The sequence below is a fragment of the Sparus aurata genome, chromosome 20, assembly GCF_900880675.1.
Source record: "Sparus aurata chromosome 20, fSpaAur1.1, whole genome shotgun sequence".
Classification (NCBI taxonomy): Eukaryota; Metazoa; Chordata; class Actinopteri; order Spariformes; family Sparidae; genus Sparus; species Sparus aurata.
Genome location: NC_044206.1, coordinates 28211682 through 28229818, shown reverse-complemented (window position 1 = coordinate 28229818; position 18137 = coordinate 28211682). Strand labels below are relative to the sequence as shown.

The 18137-nt window shown below is 44.7% G+C and overlaps 2 protein-coding genes across 3 annotated transcripts; one reads left to right on the top strand and one right to left on the bottom strand.

The window, feature by feature from the left end:
- The first annotated feature begins 427 nt into the window (after positions 1-427).
- On the top strand, positions 428-6993 carry minpp1b (multiple inositol-polyphosphate phosphatase 1b). The gene is made up of 7 exons (XM_030400893.1): positions 428-1186; positions 1734-1910; positions 2087-2281; positions 2412-2509; positions 3733-3863; positions 5687-5820; positions 5921-6993. The coding sequence occupies exons 1-7, from the start codon at positions 781-783 to the stop codon at positions 6169-6171; spliced, it is 1392 nt and encodes a 463-aa protein (XP_030256753.1). The 5' UTR covers positions 428-780; the 3' UTR covers positions 6172-6993.
- Positions 6994-7152: 159 nt separating this feature from the next.
- Positions 7153-17717, bottom strand: atad1b (ATPase family AAA domain containing 1b). 2 transcript variants are annotated; one of them, XM_030400895.1, is made up of 10 exons: positions 17619-17717; positions 16610-16829; positions 13332-13430; positions 13060-13180; positions 12703-12903; positions 12468-12574; positions 10177-10266; positions 10020-10070; positions 8738-8868; positions 7153-8641 (listed from the first exon to the last, which is right to left on the bottom strand). In XM_030400895.1, the coding sequence occupies exons 2-10, from the start codon at positions 16781-16783 to the stop codon at positions 8524-8526; spliced, it is 1092 nt and encodes a 363-aa protein (XP_030256755.1). In that variant the 5' UTR covers positions 16784-16829; positions 17619-17717; the 3' UTR covers positions 7153-8523. The 2 variants fall into 2 exon arrangements, with proteins under 2 accessions (XP_030256755.1, XP_030256757.1); XM_030400897.1 differs by lacking the exon at positions 17619-17717 and adding an exon at positions 17316-17588.
- Between the last annotated feature and the right edge of the window lie 420 nt (positions 17718-18137).

Genomic DNA, 18137 nt, shown 5'->3' with positions numbered 1-18137 from the left:
GATGAAAACTACATGCAAAATGTTATATTCCGCAGTGGGTCTTTGGGATGGCTGAGAAATCTGCGGTAATTTCCGCGATCGCGGATTCCTGGGGGGACTAATACAGTAACCACCTGTTGTATAAAACACATTACTAACCTGTTATTGATCTGCACTTAAAACAGACTTAAGGATGTTTTTTTATATATATATTTTATTCAAGATAATTGTTTTCCCTGTGTTCTCAGTTTGTGTCAAATGTTTAACTGTTGATGAATTCATAATCAAGATTTAAACTTGGAGCACCAAGAATAAAAAATGAAATTAATTATTAATTATGTGTTGGGGTTAGTCACAAACCCTGTTGATGGAAGCGGTTGTTAACATTTTATTTTGAAAATAAAAGGAGCGATTTTTTTGTTTGGGCTTTTATTTTGTAGCACCTTAAACGGAAGCTGTACTTGCCGGAAGTTGACGCGAGTAACTGAAAACAAAGTGAATCTTTGAGGACAACATGCAGTAAAAGTACTACAGTTACTATGTTTGTGTATTTAGATTCTGCATTTTAGAAACATGGACATATTTACATAAATGTACATAAATGTACATAAATATAGATATTTACGACTCAAACACTCCGGGAACGTTTTGTTCGTCCACCGCGGAGCTGAACGACAGAAGGTCAAAGGTCACAACGGACCGGAACATCAACAAAGTAAAGAAAGGCGGCGGCTGTCGGATCACTGATCCGTGTCACACAACTGTTGACCCGGTCTGATGTTCCTCTGAGAACCCGCCGACATGTTCTCCGTGGTACCGCCCAGGAACAGTCTGCTGGTGGCGGCTCTCAGCCTGCTCCTGAGCCGCTGGTCCTGCTCCTGTCTGTCGGTCCCAGACATCCCGCACATCGCCACTTACTTCGGCACAAAGACCCGGTACGAGGAGGTGAACCCGCACCTGTTGCGGGACGCCGTGTCCGTGAACAAGTCCGTCTTAAAACCTCCTCCTACCGAGCGGTGCTCCCCGGTCCACCTGACCGCCGTCATCAGGCACGGCAGCCGGTATCCGACCATCAAAAATATCCACAGGATCCAGAAACTGAGCGAGCTGGTCCGGACAGGAGCTTCCAGAGGCTCCGACGGCTCCGACGGCTGGCTGCAGGACATCCAGAACCGCTGGGAGAACTGGTTCACTGAGGACATGGACGGTGAGACCGGGGGCCGTCTAACTCCTGGAACATACCGAATACACTTAATACCACTGAGTGTAGTGATGGGCGGATCGATACTGAAATATCGATACCTCTGATACCGGATCTTTATGCTCTAAAATCGATTCTCAAATCAAAAATCGATACTTTAGAGACTTAAGTCATTTGAGGTAATATATATCATTACCAGGAACACAGTGGAAAGTGACTAAACTATTGAGATCTTGTCTAAATGATACGCGGTTGGTGGGAACTACTTTTCCTTCCGCCTGAGTAAGTGCGTAATGCGTAAGCGCAGCAGACAGGCAGGCAGGCAGACAGACAGACAGGCAGGCAGGCAGGCAGACAGAACATGTGGAGCTTTAAGCAGCACTAAGCACTGTTGCTGTTGGAGTTGTTCAAATTAATAAATATGGTTATGAAATAAGTAACGAAATAAATACATGCTTCAACAAATAGCTGCATGAGTTCAGCTTGGAGTAATAATATGTATATCACTGACATAATCTCACTCCTCTTCCTCCCTCCTCCTGCTCCTCCTCAGGTCAGCTGGTGATGAAGGGTAGGGAGGACCTCCGTCAGCTCGCCCTCCGCCTCTCCTCCTTGTTCCCGTCGCTCCTGGCGGAGGAGAACTTGAGGAGGATCAGTCTGAGGAGCAGCTCGAAGCATCGCTGTGTGAGCAGCGTGGAGGCGTTTCAGGAGGGGCTGTGGAGGCGCTCAGGTGACGGCCTGATCACATCATCATTTAGATCTTTGATTGATTACTGATGCTAAGCTTAATGTGTCAGTTGAACAGCTCTAAGCCAATCAGCTGTGAGCTCTGGGCTCACATGTTGTTCTCTTCAGGTTGTTGCATTGTGGGAGGTGTAGTCTGAACTGTGCCCTGTCTCACTGCAGACGTGGAGTACCTCCACCAGGTGGATGACGAACTGATGCGTTTCTTTGAGCGTTGCCGTGGTTACGTGGAGGGTGTGGAAAAGAACCGCACGGCGCTGCAGGAGGTGGAGAAGTTCAAACATGGAGACGAGATGGAGGCAGTGAGGAGGAGGATGGCTGACAGACTGGGCCTTCCTCACCACCTCCTCACTGTGGGTGAGTCACACACACACAAACACACTTTTTTCCTCAGGTACTTTGTAAACTGTCTGGATCACGTTAAATACACGTCAGAGGTACATGAAATTGTTGTCGATTGAAGTTTGTCCCCGTGTGGCTCCTGTAGATCTGGTTGAAGCAGCTTTCTTCTTGTGTTCATACGAGCTGTCAATCAAATCTGTTCACTCGCCGTGGTGCTTCCTGTTTGACCAGCACGACGCTAAGGTACTGATACACACTCTGAGTACACAGCAGGGACTGATACACACTCTGAGTACACAGCAGGTACTGATACACACTCTGAGTACACAGCAGGGACTGATACACACTCTGAGTACACAGCAGGTACTGATACACACTCTGTGTACACAGCAGGTACTGATACACACTCTGTGTACACAGCAGGTACTGATACACACTCTGAGTACACAGCAGGGACTGATACACACTCTGAGTACACAGCAGGGACTGATACACACTCTGAGTACACAGCAGGGACTGATACACACTCTGAGTACACAGCAGGTACTGATACACACTCTGAGTACACAGCAGGTACTGATACACACTCTGAGTACACAGCAGGGACTGATACACACTCTGAGTACACAGCAGGGACTGATACACACTCTGAGTACACAGCAGGGACTGATACACACTCTGAGTACACAGCAGGGACTGATACACACTCTGAGTACACAGCAGGGACTGATACACACTCTGAGTACACAGCAGGGACTGATACACACTCTGAGTACACAGCAGGGACTGATACACACTCTGTGTACACAGCAGGTACTGATACACACTCTGTGTACACAGCAGGGACTGATACACACTCGGAGTACACAGCAGGGACTGATACACACTCGGAGTACACAGCAGGGACTGATACACACTCGGAGTACACAGCAGGGACTGATACACACTCTGAGTACACAGCAGGGACTGATACACACTCTGTGTACACAGCAGGGACTGATACACACTCTGTGTACACAGCAGGGACTGATACACACTCTGTGTACACAGCAGGGACTGATACACACTCGGAGTACACAGCAGGGACTGATACACACTCTGAGTACACAGCAGGGACTGATACACACTCTGAGTACACAGCAGGTACTGATACACACTCTGAGTACACAGCAGGGACTGATACACACTCTGTGTACACAGCAGGTACTGATACACACTCTGTGTACACAGCAGGTACTGATACACACTCTGTGTACACAGCAGGTACTGATACACACTCTGAGTACACAGCAGGTACTGATACACACTCTGAGTACACAGCAGGTACTGATACACACTCTGTGTGTACGTCTGTCCGTACTTCTATCTGTGCTTCTGTCTGTACACACATATAAATATAAATACATGTGAACATGTGAATACACGTTTGTAGTATCAGAGTACATGTTTGAAGTACTCTCCTGCAGGTTTTGGAGTACAAGGCGGACCTGAAGCAGTACTGGATGCGCTCTCATGGTCATGTGATCAGCGGTCTGTCCAGCTGTCCTCTGTTTCATCACGTCTTCAGGACGCTGGACAAAGCGGGACGTCCCCGCAGGTCAGTGACATAATCAACAACATGACATCATCAGGAATTGATGATGTAACATGCTGACACGTTTTAATTTGAAAAGTTTCTTTTAAAATATATTTTTAGTTCTGTGAAAGTGAGACGCTGTGTTTTAGATATAGATAGATAACTTTATTAATCCCAGAGGGAAACTTAGGTTATCGTAGCAGCGGCTACATTCAAGTACAAATACAATCAAAATACAAAAAAATACAAGGGCAAGTATAGAAACAATATAGAAACAATGAAGTTCTACAGTTGTGTTGGAAATAATAGCAGTGAGGTTAAAAGAGTGCGTAAAGTGGAGCAGCAGCTTGGTGAGATCAAACCATCTGCGGCCTCAGAACCACAGCCAGCTTGTTTTCATCAGCCCACAAAATGCTGCGGCGTTTCTCTTTCGGCCGGTCGACGTGCTGTAAACTCCTCAGCACATCATTTTCAACAATGGGACTCTGCGGTGGCTTCATGCCGATAACTTGTTCCAGCACTCTCAGGTAACTTTATACCTTCATTGATCACCCTGCAGCTCATCATTGGCTGATCTTTGCCATTCTGGCTGTTCTTCGATCCATTTGAATGGTAGTTTTATGTCGTTCTGGTTTCGGTTGCCATTTTAAAGCACTTGAGATCATTTTAGCTGAGCAGTCTGATTTTCTGCAGTCTACACTTTTCTTCCTTTGTCCTTAAATAAGTGCCTGCTGTTTATTGTGTTTGTGTAATTGAATTATTAATTGAAAGGGGTATGTAGGTTCATTCTGTGTCAGAGTCAGCAGCATGCTGGTCATGACTGTTGGTTTTCTATTACTCTGCTACACCTACTAGTTAATTATTTGCCATGTAGAAATATAGTTTATACCAAAAACAGTGATTGATGTGGTTAGTGATGTTGGACTGGTATTTTTTTGAACGCAACTGTATATTCGATATACATTAAAATGCTTCAGTAGTCTTTAATTAAAATGAAATGCTGAGGTATCGAAGAGAAAAGGGAAGTGGAACACAAGTTGCACTTTTCTTTACATTAATGATGATGTAGAGAACATCAGGTGTGTTGCAATATGAAGTTGTAAAGTCTGAATCTGCAGCTGCTCTTTAGCTCATCCACAGTTTTGTGGAGGCTGAGAGACTTTAATCACCATCGCCAGCAGTTTCACCAGCATCCTGTTGTATCCTGTATGAATCCACCATGTCGACGTCTGTCCCACCGATGCAGACCAGGGAGGGCGGGGCTTGATCCTCCTGAAGTCCACCACCATCTCTTTTGTCTTCACCACGTTTAGCTGCAGGTGGTTCTCCCCACACCACTTTAGAAAATTGCCAACCACGTCCCTGAACTCATCCTCCCTCCTGCCCTCTACATGCCCCAGAGTGGCCGTGTCATCAGAGAATTTCTGCAGATGACCCGACTCAGTGCGGTACTTGAAGTCTGCAGTGTGGCTGGTGTAGAGGAGACAGCACAGTTCCCTGGGAGGAGCAGATGTTGCCGATCAGACCGTCAGACACACAGTTCTGTAATCTGCCTGTCAGATAGTCATCGAGCCCAACATGGGGCTGGTGTGTGAACTGTAGGGAGTCCTGGGATTGGGCACACTGGGGGTCTGAGGTGTGCTAGAACCAGGGGGTCCTGGTGGTCCAGTGTAGATGTCTCTGAAGGGACGGTGTCGTCCCAATGACACGCTCGCTGCCCTCTCCACCCGCTGCAGCTCCTTCCTTCTTATTTGTGTTTTAAATGTGTCGTGTGTAGGAGCGGGTGGATGTAACGGTGCTGATGTGGTCTGGTTGGTTATTATTGATTATTGATCGTGTATCAGGTCGACGGATGCGGCTCCTGAGCCCGCCTCCATCCTGGTGGGTCATGCTGAGACGCTCCTCCCTCTCCTCTCTCTGCTGGGGCTATATAAGGACAAGACTCCGCCCACAGCCAACAACTACCACGCACAGCACGGTAAGAAGACCCGCCTCCGTCCTGATGTCCAATCAGGGATGAGGAAGAGATGTCAGGTCAGACAGTTTACTGGTTCTCTGCTGTGCTTGGTGTCTCACAGGAAGAAGTTTCCGGACCAGTCTGATCGTCCCGTACGCTGCCAACCTGCTCTTCGTCCTGTATGACTGCCAGCGCGGCCCACGGCTGCAGCTGCTCATCAACGAGTCTCCGGTTCGATTCCCTGGGTTGGAGGAGGATGCGCCACTTTACCGGGACGTCCGGGCCACGTATCGCCACCTGCTGGATGGCTGCGACTTCCACAGAGAGTGCGAGGGACGGGCCACAGGACGAGGACCCAACACAGAACTGTGAGCAGAACCAGTTCCTCTGACCCACTATGATCACAGAACCAAATCAGCTGATAGATGAATGACATCTATCACTGATCCTGGCTGCTGATTGGCTGTTTTATTCACCATGTGACAGGAAACATCTGGTTGTCTCAAAACCGTTGATTTTAAAACATCAGTTCATCTCAGCAGCAGTTTTTAATTCATTATGACATCCATCAGCTCGTTGGTGGAAACACACACACACACACACACACACACACACACACACACACACTGCAGAGAGAAACTTAGTGAGATTTTTAGAAGAATTTCTGAAACTGTTTTCTTCATGATTTTAGTGAACTGTCCCTTTAACCCGCTGTAAACCAGAAAAATGATGTTTTATCTGCAGGTTTTTTCTGAGGTTGCTTTATTTTCGTAATTTATTCAGTTTTTAATGTCACGTGACTTTCTGATTTATTGCTTTAGCCTATAATTGATAGGGCCACCAGATGCTGCTGTAATCAAACTGACTGTGAAGCCTTTGATAAACACGTTCAGCTCTCAGCAGCTTCACTGAGCTTCTTCAGTCTGAGGGAGGATTTTCACAATAAGAGTCCCTTTAATACACAGTCAGCAGGTCTGGTTACTACAGACTTGATTCTGTTTGGTGTCTTCAGGGTTAATTTTATCATTTAAATGAAGTTTGGTTTGATTGTCTCTGTGCCTAAAGCAGTTTAAAGTTTCAGCTTTCATTCCGTGCTTCGACTTTTTTTTACTTCCTGTTTCTTGTGCCAAATCTTTGAATGGAAAAGCTTTAATAAATATTTTCAGTTAAAACAGAATAAAATGTTTCCTGTCAGCTGTTTGATTTTATTCATAAAACTCAACGTGAAGTAAAAGATGTGACGTGAAATGTTGTTTAAATGTGTATGTTGATGAGGAGCAGCACTTTAAACATGAAGAGAAAAAAATACGTTGTTTCAGACCGTTTAACTGAATATTAAAACTGACACATCAGTTTCTTTTGACCACTTTATTACATCATCCAGCAGTTATATCATAACTAAACAGCCAATAACTACACTGTAAAAAAAAGGAACTACTCATGTATTCGCACTTTTGTTTAGTCAAAACGAAAAATCTAAAATGATCAATTATCGGCCAAATTAATGAAAATAAGTAAATGCGAAAGTTTTGATATGACAGAAAAAAATAATCTCTTTGGGTTTTTAACAAACATTTAACAAAACGACCAAATCATTCAAATCAGTTCTTTGAACATTCAAACATCAGAATCAAAAACAATAATCATGATGAAGTACACTTGATGAAGAAGTCACTGCAGGACAAACGCTGAGCTCCATCTGATGGAGTTTCTGTTTCAAACTCTTATTTTACAGTGTAGACGTCTCAAAACATCAAACACTTCTGTTTTCTCATATTCTTCTATTAATTACCCAGAGAACTGATGCAGCCACACCTCTGGTCAATCCTCCAGTTAATCAACTCATTAATTTAGCGTCTTTGATTTGGCTGACATCAAGTTTAAATACAATGATACATTTTAAATCATAAAGTTTAAAATTATTAGGAAATTAAAACGCTGTAAAAACTAATTGTTTCCTGATCATTTCAAAATAAAACCCCTGAAATAAAATCTGTTATGTTGTACCGAGGCCCCGACGTGACAGAATATAAATAAATATATAAAACTGTGGATCAACTGTTTCAATTTACTCATTGGGCTGGCTGTGGCACAGAGAGTAGCTGTGCTGAGCTGCATGTTGAAGTGTCCTTGAGCAAGAGACTGAACCCCAAATTGCTTCTGATGTGTAGTTGGCACCTTGCATGGCAGCCTCTGCCATCAGTGTGCGAATGTGATAAGTGTTGTAAAGCGTTTGAGTGTCAGCAGAAACACAAGTCCATTTGTTCACATCATATTTTTTATATTTTGACTCATATGAGAACGCTTCCATTTATTTCCGTAATTAGTTTATTTTATATAGTTTTAATAGATAAATTAACAGATTTTACAGATTGCTCTGGATAGAGGTGTCTCCATGACAACAGCCGCTGAGGCTCATGGGTACTGTAGTAACAGCTGACTTGTGAGTACTGTGTTTAAACAACCTTTACTTTGAGTTTAATCACAGTAGAAACAAACAACAGGTGGCTGATGATGTCAGCGCCGTGTTTGTTGAACATGTTTGTCACGGCAACGACAGTCTGATAAGCTCTTCATTGCCTGTTTGTAAAGTCGCCATCAGCTGATCAATCAGCTGATCTAAAGTAGAAACAAAAAGTGGCACATGATGAACAAATTTACACACATGTAGAGACAGACAGGTAGGGTGTGTGTGTGTGTGTGTGTGTGTGTGTGTGTGTGTGTTCAGTCCAGAGCAGCGTGCAGCGGAGCCATGTGTCCTGCTGATTTAGATTTCTTCATCTTACAGATCGCTTTGTGGAGGTCCGTCTGATTGATTGGACGGATGAAGTCCTCTGATGGACTGAAACACAGACAGGTAGAGAGAGAGACAAGTCAGAGAGACAGGGGCAAAGACAGACAGGTGATTGGACAGACAAACAGGTGAAGAGACAGATACCTGTCGTTCTGAGCGTGGACAAAGTCTCGGACACAGAGCAGGGCGGCATCACGGCACATCTCTCTGAGGTCACTTCCTGAGAAACCCTCAGTTTCCTTAGCAACATCAAGGAGGTCAACTGACACATCGACCTGCAGAGAGACAGAGAGGTGTCAGTGAACTCAACATGTCCGGACGTAAACACATCATCCACCATGTTGCTGTGCTATTGTGTTCTGTGAATGTTGCCGCGCCGTGTGAATGTTGCCGCGCCGTATGAATGTTGCCGCGCCGTGTGAATGTTGCCGCGCCGTGTGAATGTTGCCATGCTGTGTGAATGTTGCCGTGTTCTGTGTGAATGTTGCCATGTTCTTTGTGAATGGTGTCGTGCTGTGTGAATGTTGCCATGCTGTGTGAATGTTGCCATGCTGTGTGAATGTTGCCATGCTGTGTGAATGTTGCCATGCTGTGTGAATGTTGCCATGTTCTTTGTGAATGGTGTCGTGCTGTGTGAATGTTGCCATGTTCTTTGTGAATGGTGTCGTGCTGTGTGAATGTTGCCATGTTCTTTGTGAATGGTGTCGTGCTGTGTGAATGTTGCCATGCTGTGTGAATGTTGCCATGCTGTGTGAATGTTGCCGCGCCGTGTGAATGTTGCCGCGCCGTGTGAATGTTGCCATGCTGTGTGAATGTTGCCGTGTTCTGTGTGAATGTTGCCATGTTCTTTGTGAATGGTGTCGTGCTGTGTGAATGTTGCCATGCTGTGTGAATGTTGCCATGCTGTGTGAATGTTGCCATGCTGTGTGAATGTTGCCATGCTGTGTGAATGTTGCCATGTTCTTAGTGAATGGTGTCGTGCTGTGTGAATGTTGCCATGTTCTTTGTGAATGGTGTCACGCTGTGTGAATGTTGCCATGCTGTGTGAATGGTGTCGTGCTGTGTGAATGTTGCCGTGTTCTGTGTGAATGGTGTCGTGCTGTGTGAATGTTGCCATGTTCTTTGTGAATGGTGTCGTGCTGTGTGAATGTTGCCATGCTGTGTGAATGGTGTCGTAATGTTGCCTGCGTTCGTGTGTGAATGTTGCCGTGTTCTGGTGGTGTGAATGTTGCCATGTTCTGTGTGAATGGTGTCGTGCTGTGTGAATGTTGCCATGCTGTGTGAATGTTGCCATGCTGTGTGAATGTTGTCATGCTGTGTGAATGTTGCCATGCTGTATGAATGTTGCCATGCTGTATGAATGTTGCCATGTTCTTTGTGAATGGTGTCGTGCTGTGTGAATGGTGCCACGCTGTGTTGAACTCACACTCTCGTTCTCCAGGATCAGGCCGAGGATCTGCTCTCTCTGCCTCAGACTCTGTAAACAACAAACAGCAGCTGATTCACTCACCTGTACACTGTATTATACACACTGTGTGTAAGAGAGGGGGTGTGCGTGAGTCTGTGAGTGAGTGTGTGCATACAGGCTGGTTGATGTGGAACCTGGTGGGCATTCTCCTTAGGATGGCAGAGTCTAGATCCTGAGGACGGTTAGTGGCTCCCATGATGATCACCTGACAGACAGGTGGTAGAAAGAGACGGGTGACACAGACGGACAGAACAGATCGATATATCAGCAGTGAGCACTAGGGGTGTAACGATTCATTTTAACAAATCCCATGGCACCTTAGTAGGTGGTTGGAGAGATTAGTCGTGTTGCTGTGTTTTTTTACTTGGCTTTTATATATTCTACAAACATTCGCGCTGCTGCCGGCACGTGCTGATGACGTCACAGACAGGCAGACTGAATCGAGTAACGTTTAACATGTCTTTATCGTTAAAAGTACTAAAAAAAAAACACACCCTTAGAGTTTGCCGTGCTAAATCCAATGAAATAGTAAAGAATCGATTCTATTGATACTAGGAAATTGCAGAAACTATTTTTAGACTATCGATATATGTCGCCTGGAAGGCCAACTTGATCGATGTAGTTGGATCGTAGGAATATAAATCAATTCATCGATGTAGTAGATGAACTGAACATACTGTATTTCTGCCTAAAGAACATTATTGTGAACGTGTTCATTCTGGCGTTTGTGAACGGAGCTCTCTCACAGTTTAACCTCATTCAAGAGAGTGCCAGATTTCCACAGAGCCTTCCAGGCGAAAATCCGGCTAAAACACACCGTAAGCCGGTCTTAATATTTAGCGGGAACACCCAATCTGGCAACACCAGCCACCACAGAGTCGCACTGCTGTATGTGTAACCCAGGTGTAGTTTCAGTCAGCTGATGTTTTCTGTTAGTACTGTTGGGTGTAGTGCCCTTTAAGTCTACGACAGTGTCATATTACGGCAGTGTTACGACAGTATAATGCTTCTAGCAGGGATCGCGGGCTCAGAAGATCATTAAAGCGGTGTGGTTCACATGTGTGTCCTGCTTGTCAGTGCTCTGTATTAGCCTGCCTTCATTTCTTTTATAAATGTGATGTTTCCTTGCTAGCTGGAGGTCATTGGAGCAGAGACTGTGCTTTCCTGTGGTACTGGGAGGACAGCTGCCGGCTGCCATCTTTTGGACCTCGTCTGATATTTTCAGGCAAAACATCACATTACACTTCACATATAGAGCTCTATATACATTTTGTTTTTGCTGGCCAGCACTAAACATATTTTTTTTGCTAAAAACAATTCGAGGACGAATGAAGACTTCATTTTATTTTTAATTGAAGACCGTCCAGTATTGAATTGTTTTCATGGGATGAGAAAGGGACTCTCAATTCAAACAGACAAGAAGCATCTTGTTCGTGCCTTTGTAAAGAGTACTAATAATAATTTCATTGTTTATTTAGAATGTAAACAATCTTTTGTTTTCTCAAAGAAAGAAAGAGGGAAATATATGTTGCATTTTATTATATTTCACTCTATTGATAAGGAGTTAAAGTCATACAATTGTGGTTGTATATTGATAGTTGTGTATATTTCTATGGTTTACACTTCCAGCAAGTGTGAAGATGAAGTTGATGCATTTCAGTCCAGTTAATTGTTAATAAAACTGGATCGGTAGTACCATAACGGCTACCATAACTCTTGATAAGTTCTACTTATTGGTGACACATGCACCATCATAATGTGAAGCATGAAGGCAGCAGCACTACCTCAGACTCTGCCTCCACCATTAATACAGCATTTTCGTATGATGACTTGAAACAATTTTATGAATAGGTCAATGATGATCCAGGTGGGAACAATCTGACCTTTTTGTGTAAACTTCACCCGCCGGGTTTCAAGAAGCAACTCCTTACATCAACAACGTCAACAGAAAACCTGAAACGGCACATTGAACTAAAGCACCCGGCGAGCCTTTCAAGAATAAAAAATCAAAAGACGCGGCAACGAATCACATTAACGGCGTACAGTAGCGGCTCCGCTGTCTTCATCTCCCAGCCGCAGCTGGACAACCTGGTTTTGCAGAATATTGTGGGAGAGCTGCAGCTTCAGAGTTAAAACTGATAGAATAACAGCTGTCTGTGGTTCTATATGGGCTGTGGCAATAATTCTGAAAAATAATAGCTTGCAGCAACATATTGGAAAAAAAAGAACTATGAACTAGTTCATTATTGGAACTGTGAACTTAGTTCAACATTTTGAATTATGAACCTTGAACTAGTTCATGTACAAAGTGAACTTTCCCAACGCTGTGTGTCTTGTGTCTGTGTGTGTGTCTGTGTGTGTGTGTGTGTGTGTGTGTGTGTGTGTGTGTGTGTGTGTGCTGTGTACCTGGCAGTGGTGGTCTGTGTCCAGTCCGTCCCACAGACTCATGAACTGAGCCTTCATCATGGCCGTGGCTTCGTGGTCGGAGCTCGAGCGGCTCCTCAGGAACGAGTCTGTTAAAGGAGCAGTCACATAATTATACAGAAGTACAGCAGTTAGCTTAGCATCAAGACTGAGGAAAGAGGGAAACAAATGATCAATGGAGCTGTGATTGACAGGTGAGTGTGTGTGCGTGCTCTACCTATCTCGTCGACAAAGATGATTGATGGCTGCAGTTTCACAGCCAATGAGAAGACGGCAGCAGCCAGTTTCTGAGACTCTCCGTACCATTTGTCCGTCAGCGTGCTCGGCTGCAAGTTGATGAAACGAAACCCCGCCTCCTTCGCTGTTGCCTTGGCAATCAGCGTCTTTCCGCAGCCCGGGGGTCCGTACAGCAGCACGCCTGTTACCATGACGACAGGAGGAGAAGAGGAGGGTCAGTGTCTCACATGTTCCCTTATTTACTTTCTTCTTCCCTCTATTCCTCTTTCCTTCTCTCCCTCTTCTCAGTGATGATGATGTCACTGCATTGAAAATGATTGATCGTGTGACCTCTGACCTTTAGGCGGCTGCAGCAATCTTGACCCTTGGAACAGGTGTCTCTTCTGAACAGGTAAGATGACCGTCTCCTTCAGCTCTGTGATCACCTCATCCAGACCTGCGATGTCCCTCCAGGTGATCTACACACACACACACACACACACACACACACAGGTGTATTGTATGTATACATCATATCTGCAGACTGTCAGACGTGACGATGACTTAATGTTGAAGAGAAACCATCATGTCGTCTTGTTTCAGGTCGGTTATGATGAGGTAAAGACTCACCTGCATGCTGAGCGGGTCGACCAGGTGAGCTGCGATACTCATCTCATATTCAGACAGCTTCACATTCTTCACTCCGATCTGACGCATCAACTTCTCTGCCTGAAGACACAAGAACAACTTCACTTCAGCTTCCATTTAGTGTTCTGGAGCTTTCTACCAGGTCACATGGTCCTCCTCAGCCCACGGAGATAAAGGAGCTTGGAAACATGAAAACTTGAAACTAGGACTACAGACTATATGCACAGCGATCCACCAATCACATTAGTTCTTAATCAGTGTCCCAAAGCAGACCAGCCCCTGCACATGGAGTGAGTCGCTGGTAACAACATTGAAAAATGAGCAACGAAAAGAGAAAATCGTGAAACGAAGACTTGGTGCCAAAAAGAAAAGCAACGTCAGTTATCTGGAATTATTTCGGTGTGTCGACGGTGTGTTGCATCTGTTGCCACAACGAGAGGTGACACAACTAATTTGTTTGACCATTTACGTCGGTACCACACAGCAGAGTCCTGCACAGGTCTTATTTTGAAAACCCGCCGTACTTAAAACTGCATCCGATCCGTTTTCCTACAGTAGCACAAATTACATTTCACACCCGAGCCGACCCGCTAAATTGTTACCAACGCCCGACCCGCACCCGAAGGAAGATTAGACGGACATAATATTTATAAATGAAAGTAAGCCAGCTCATCTATCTATAAATGCACGGAATCTCTGTCTGTCTGTCTGTGTGTGTGTGTGTGTGTGTGTGTGTGTGTGTGTGTGTGTGTGTGTGTGTCTGTTAGTCAAATATCTCTGCGGATCAGGATCACACTGACCCGAGACTTTCAAAATGGCTGCTGCGTGGTTCAGTGGTGTGCATCTAAGCATTTGTTTGGACTGCAATGATACCGTGACTAAATTTCATAAATGCTTTACAAATTCTGCAAGCATTGTCCACCAGAGCCACCTCAGTCACGTGTGCACCAGAGCCAATCACTGCACACCGTGGCCACGTGCACACCAGAGCCAATCACTGCAGAGCTCAAGCCCACGACGTACCTGAAGAAACAAGCAGATTTATACCTGCAGCAGCGCGAGCTGGACCGGGATTTTGCCGGCGGTTCGGTCCCGTTCTGTTCTGTTCTGTGCATCTAAACTGACTGTTGTGGATTAATGAGATTAAACGAGTCCGGACCGAGTCTGTTCGGGTCTGAGGAGATCCGGAGACGCGCGGACAACAAAGTGGAATCGGAATCTGTGGATGTTCGTGTGTAGCTAGCAGCTAGCTAGCCGCTAGCTACACGGCCCACCTCCCGAGTCAACGGACCGGCCGCATCGGCACGTCCAAAACCGGACCTAGGGTAAATAATGTCCGCCACGCTTTTTCGAACATTGCCGTCACGTTTGCTTTGTGTCTGGTGCAGGAAGAAACGGTAAAAACGGGCTTTTGTCATGAAAGTGTCCAAGCAGCAAGTTTGGTTGTTGAGGAACAGGAAGTTGTGGGAGGGACGTAGGCGGATGATTGACAGGCAACGACAGTCGGTGTCTGTGAGAGTTGAGAGATTTGTGACATTTAGCGTGTTTGGAGTGTGTAGTTAGTGTGTTATGTAGTGTGTTTAGTGGAGTCGGTTTTTTGTTTAATGAGTCAGAACACTGAGGAGAAGCTGAATGTGGAGCAGGCAGTGCAGCTCTTCATTCAGCTGGAAGGAGCTCAGGCAGATCTGAGCATTGACTGCATTTAAATGTAAATAGTTACATATAACTTTGTAAATTTTTTAAATGTATGCACAAATTTAGCAAACAACAATTTATATTTGCATTATAAGTAAAAAAAAAAAATGGTTTGTTAAACATATTTGTGGTTTGCACAGTAAAGAAATCTAACTTTTTCTACTCGGATTTTATGGGTTTTTTGTGTGATTTTAGGTCCATTGTGTTAATACAGTGTGTCAAAATAAAAAAATAACTGTACAGTCACACATGTGAGGTTGTGCTGAAAATAATGACACCAAGTAAATAGTTTTTAAGGTGAAATATCATTGCAATTGCAATATCAGATTTCACAACAAACCTAAATATCCCTGACGTCCCACCTTCAAACAGCCTCATTTGGCCATCCATGAAAAAGCTGCTTAACCTCCCACTTTTTTATAGGAATACACTTTTCTTACGGGCAATGCACTAGTATGAAATATAAATGCTGATCATTTTGAAATGCAGCATAACTATTTAGGTCATCTAATGAAAATTCCTGTATTTTTTCATATCTCAATATATATCGCAGGGTTAAAAAAAATTGCAATGTCAGTTTTTTCCAATATCGTGCAGCCCTACTTGAAACGGTCGTGACGAAGGAGAAACTCCATCTGTGAGGGACATCCAGAGCTCTGACAGCAGTCCAGTGACGTTACTGACGCACCTGATAACTTAAATATTCTGGTGTAAACCGCCATCAACATGTGGTTGAACTGATCTCAGGACAGAAGTTCACCACCTCTTTATGTAGCAGCCATGTTGTTTCCACAATGAGAGCTAATAGAGTAAAGGAGCACATGAACAGCCCCTGTTAGTGAACAGTAGGATGTTATACACAGATACGGCTGATGGCAGTGTGGTTTTAGTCCGCAGATAAAACCAACAAAGAGAAGGAGGAGCATGTAAAGTTGAATTCACATTGTATCCATTGTTATGGTGTAAATACAGGTTTCTTCAATCATTTTAATGAGGGTGGTTCATTTTTGGCAGGAAAGTTGAAGCTGCATTTTATCCAAAAGTTGAGGAGGCATGATGTCACAATCTGGTGATCCGGCCTCATCGTGGAGATCAAGCCTGCAGGACGACACCAGGCCCCGAGACAGTTTTTGTAGTGGCCAAACTGTAATAACATCGTCACATGACGCACTCTGGCCCAAAAATACCTTTTGCCATCGGCTAACATTGTAAAATCAATGAGCCTCACAGCCCCATCGATGACTCATCTTCCTGTCAGAATATGAGCCATTCGCTCCAATAACATTTTGAAAGTTCAGAAGAGCCGCCTCTGTAAAATTATTTAATGCCCATTCAAGTTAGACGGGTGCTAAACCGGAAGTTATCCAGCTCGGCCCCCGGCTGCGGTCATGTTCATTTTTGCCAAGTGGCTGTTGGATCAATCCATATAGTAAAAATGTATAAGGCTTATCCCCGAAATGAAGATTAAGTTGGTTGCAAGCCCAGTTCGAGATCGCTTCAATCGGCCAGCCCTACAAGTTAGTGGTGCGTTAGTGATGACAGGATGTTAGGGGTTTTTTTATCACCTGTTTCTGAGCCTCCACCTTCTGCTTCCTTGTGGGGTCGATGGCGTCCACCATCCACTTGATGGTGAAGTAGGTCACAGCACCAAATATAGTGAGACGGAAGAGCAGACCAATGACCTCGTTCCTGCCCAAAGGACGGGCAATGTTTTCCACTGGAACCTCCCTCAGAACCATTGTCAGGCTTGTCAGGTGATGACCACAGGTGAACAGGAATCAAAGGCTGCACACAACAACAACAGAGTCTCTCAGGTGATGACCACAGGTGAACAGGAAGTAAAGGCTGAACAGAGGTCTTCTCTTCATAAATAAGGAAAAATGATCTTTGTGTTTCATTCAAAGTGAGACACATACGATAAATGAAGTTGTTGGTCAGAGTGATCGGTTCACATGAAACACTGCACTGAAGGAATCATCCACACTTTACAGTTTCAATGAAGTTAGAAACTGAAATATCTGAAGTCAGGAGGCTGAAACATTTCTGATCGACAGAAAAACGTCTACATGAGGAGAGAAATGAAGACATGTGAAAGTGTTGGACCGTCCCTAACTGCTCCTCACTAACTGCTCCTCATATTAGATCCAGGCCACGTTGAAGGAGACAGTGTCTCTTCTCTCGTCGTGTTTTAAACGAGAAGACACTTTTAATTAGCAGATTTGTAAGCGCAGTCTGGTTGGAGGGTCCACTCACTGACTGTGTAGGACTCACCGGACCGGTCCGTTAAATCTCAACAACCTCATGGACCCCTGCAGGTCCTCGAACCTCAGTTTGAGACCCTCCGGTGTCCTCATTATAAAAGCGAAAGGACTGAGTGTGCCGGCTAGCTGCTAATTTTAGCATTAGCTTGACCTTCTCGGCTCTCCGGTGGTAACACGGGAGCTGCTCAGCGGACAAACCGACACGTTTCACCGGCGGGAACAGACCGAGAGGCACCGACAGCTCCGGGCAGTCTGAGAGAGGAAACAACCGACACAAAGACTCTTTAAGCCGCGAACTGTGAGGCGATCTTACCTCCGACAGGCTCGTCAGGAAGCCGCACTTCCTCAGATTCTTCTTCGGTGGTAGCGGCGCAGGTTACAGCTTTAAGACTCAGTGCCGCCACCTACAGGGCTGATAGATAGATAGATAGATAGATAGATAGATAGATAGATAGATAGATAGATAGATAGATAGATTAGGTCATCATAGCAGCGGCACATTCAAGTACACATACAATCAAAATATAAGGGCAAACATAGAAACAATATGAAACAATGAAGTACTACATACAATAACATGCTTCAGCAGTTATGAAATAAAATGAAATAGTGAAGTAAGTGGAACACAAGGTGCACTTTTTATATACATGAATGATGATGTAGAGAGCATCAGGTGTGTTGTGGTGTGAGGTAGTAAAGTCTGAAGCTGCAGCTGCTCTTTAGCTCGTCCACAGTTTTGTGGAGGCTGAGAGACTTTGTTCATGATCGCCAGCAGTTTCACCAGCATCCTGTGCTACTTTTGATTTGATTAAGAATAAAGGTTTTAATATTA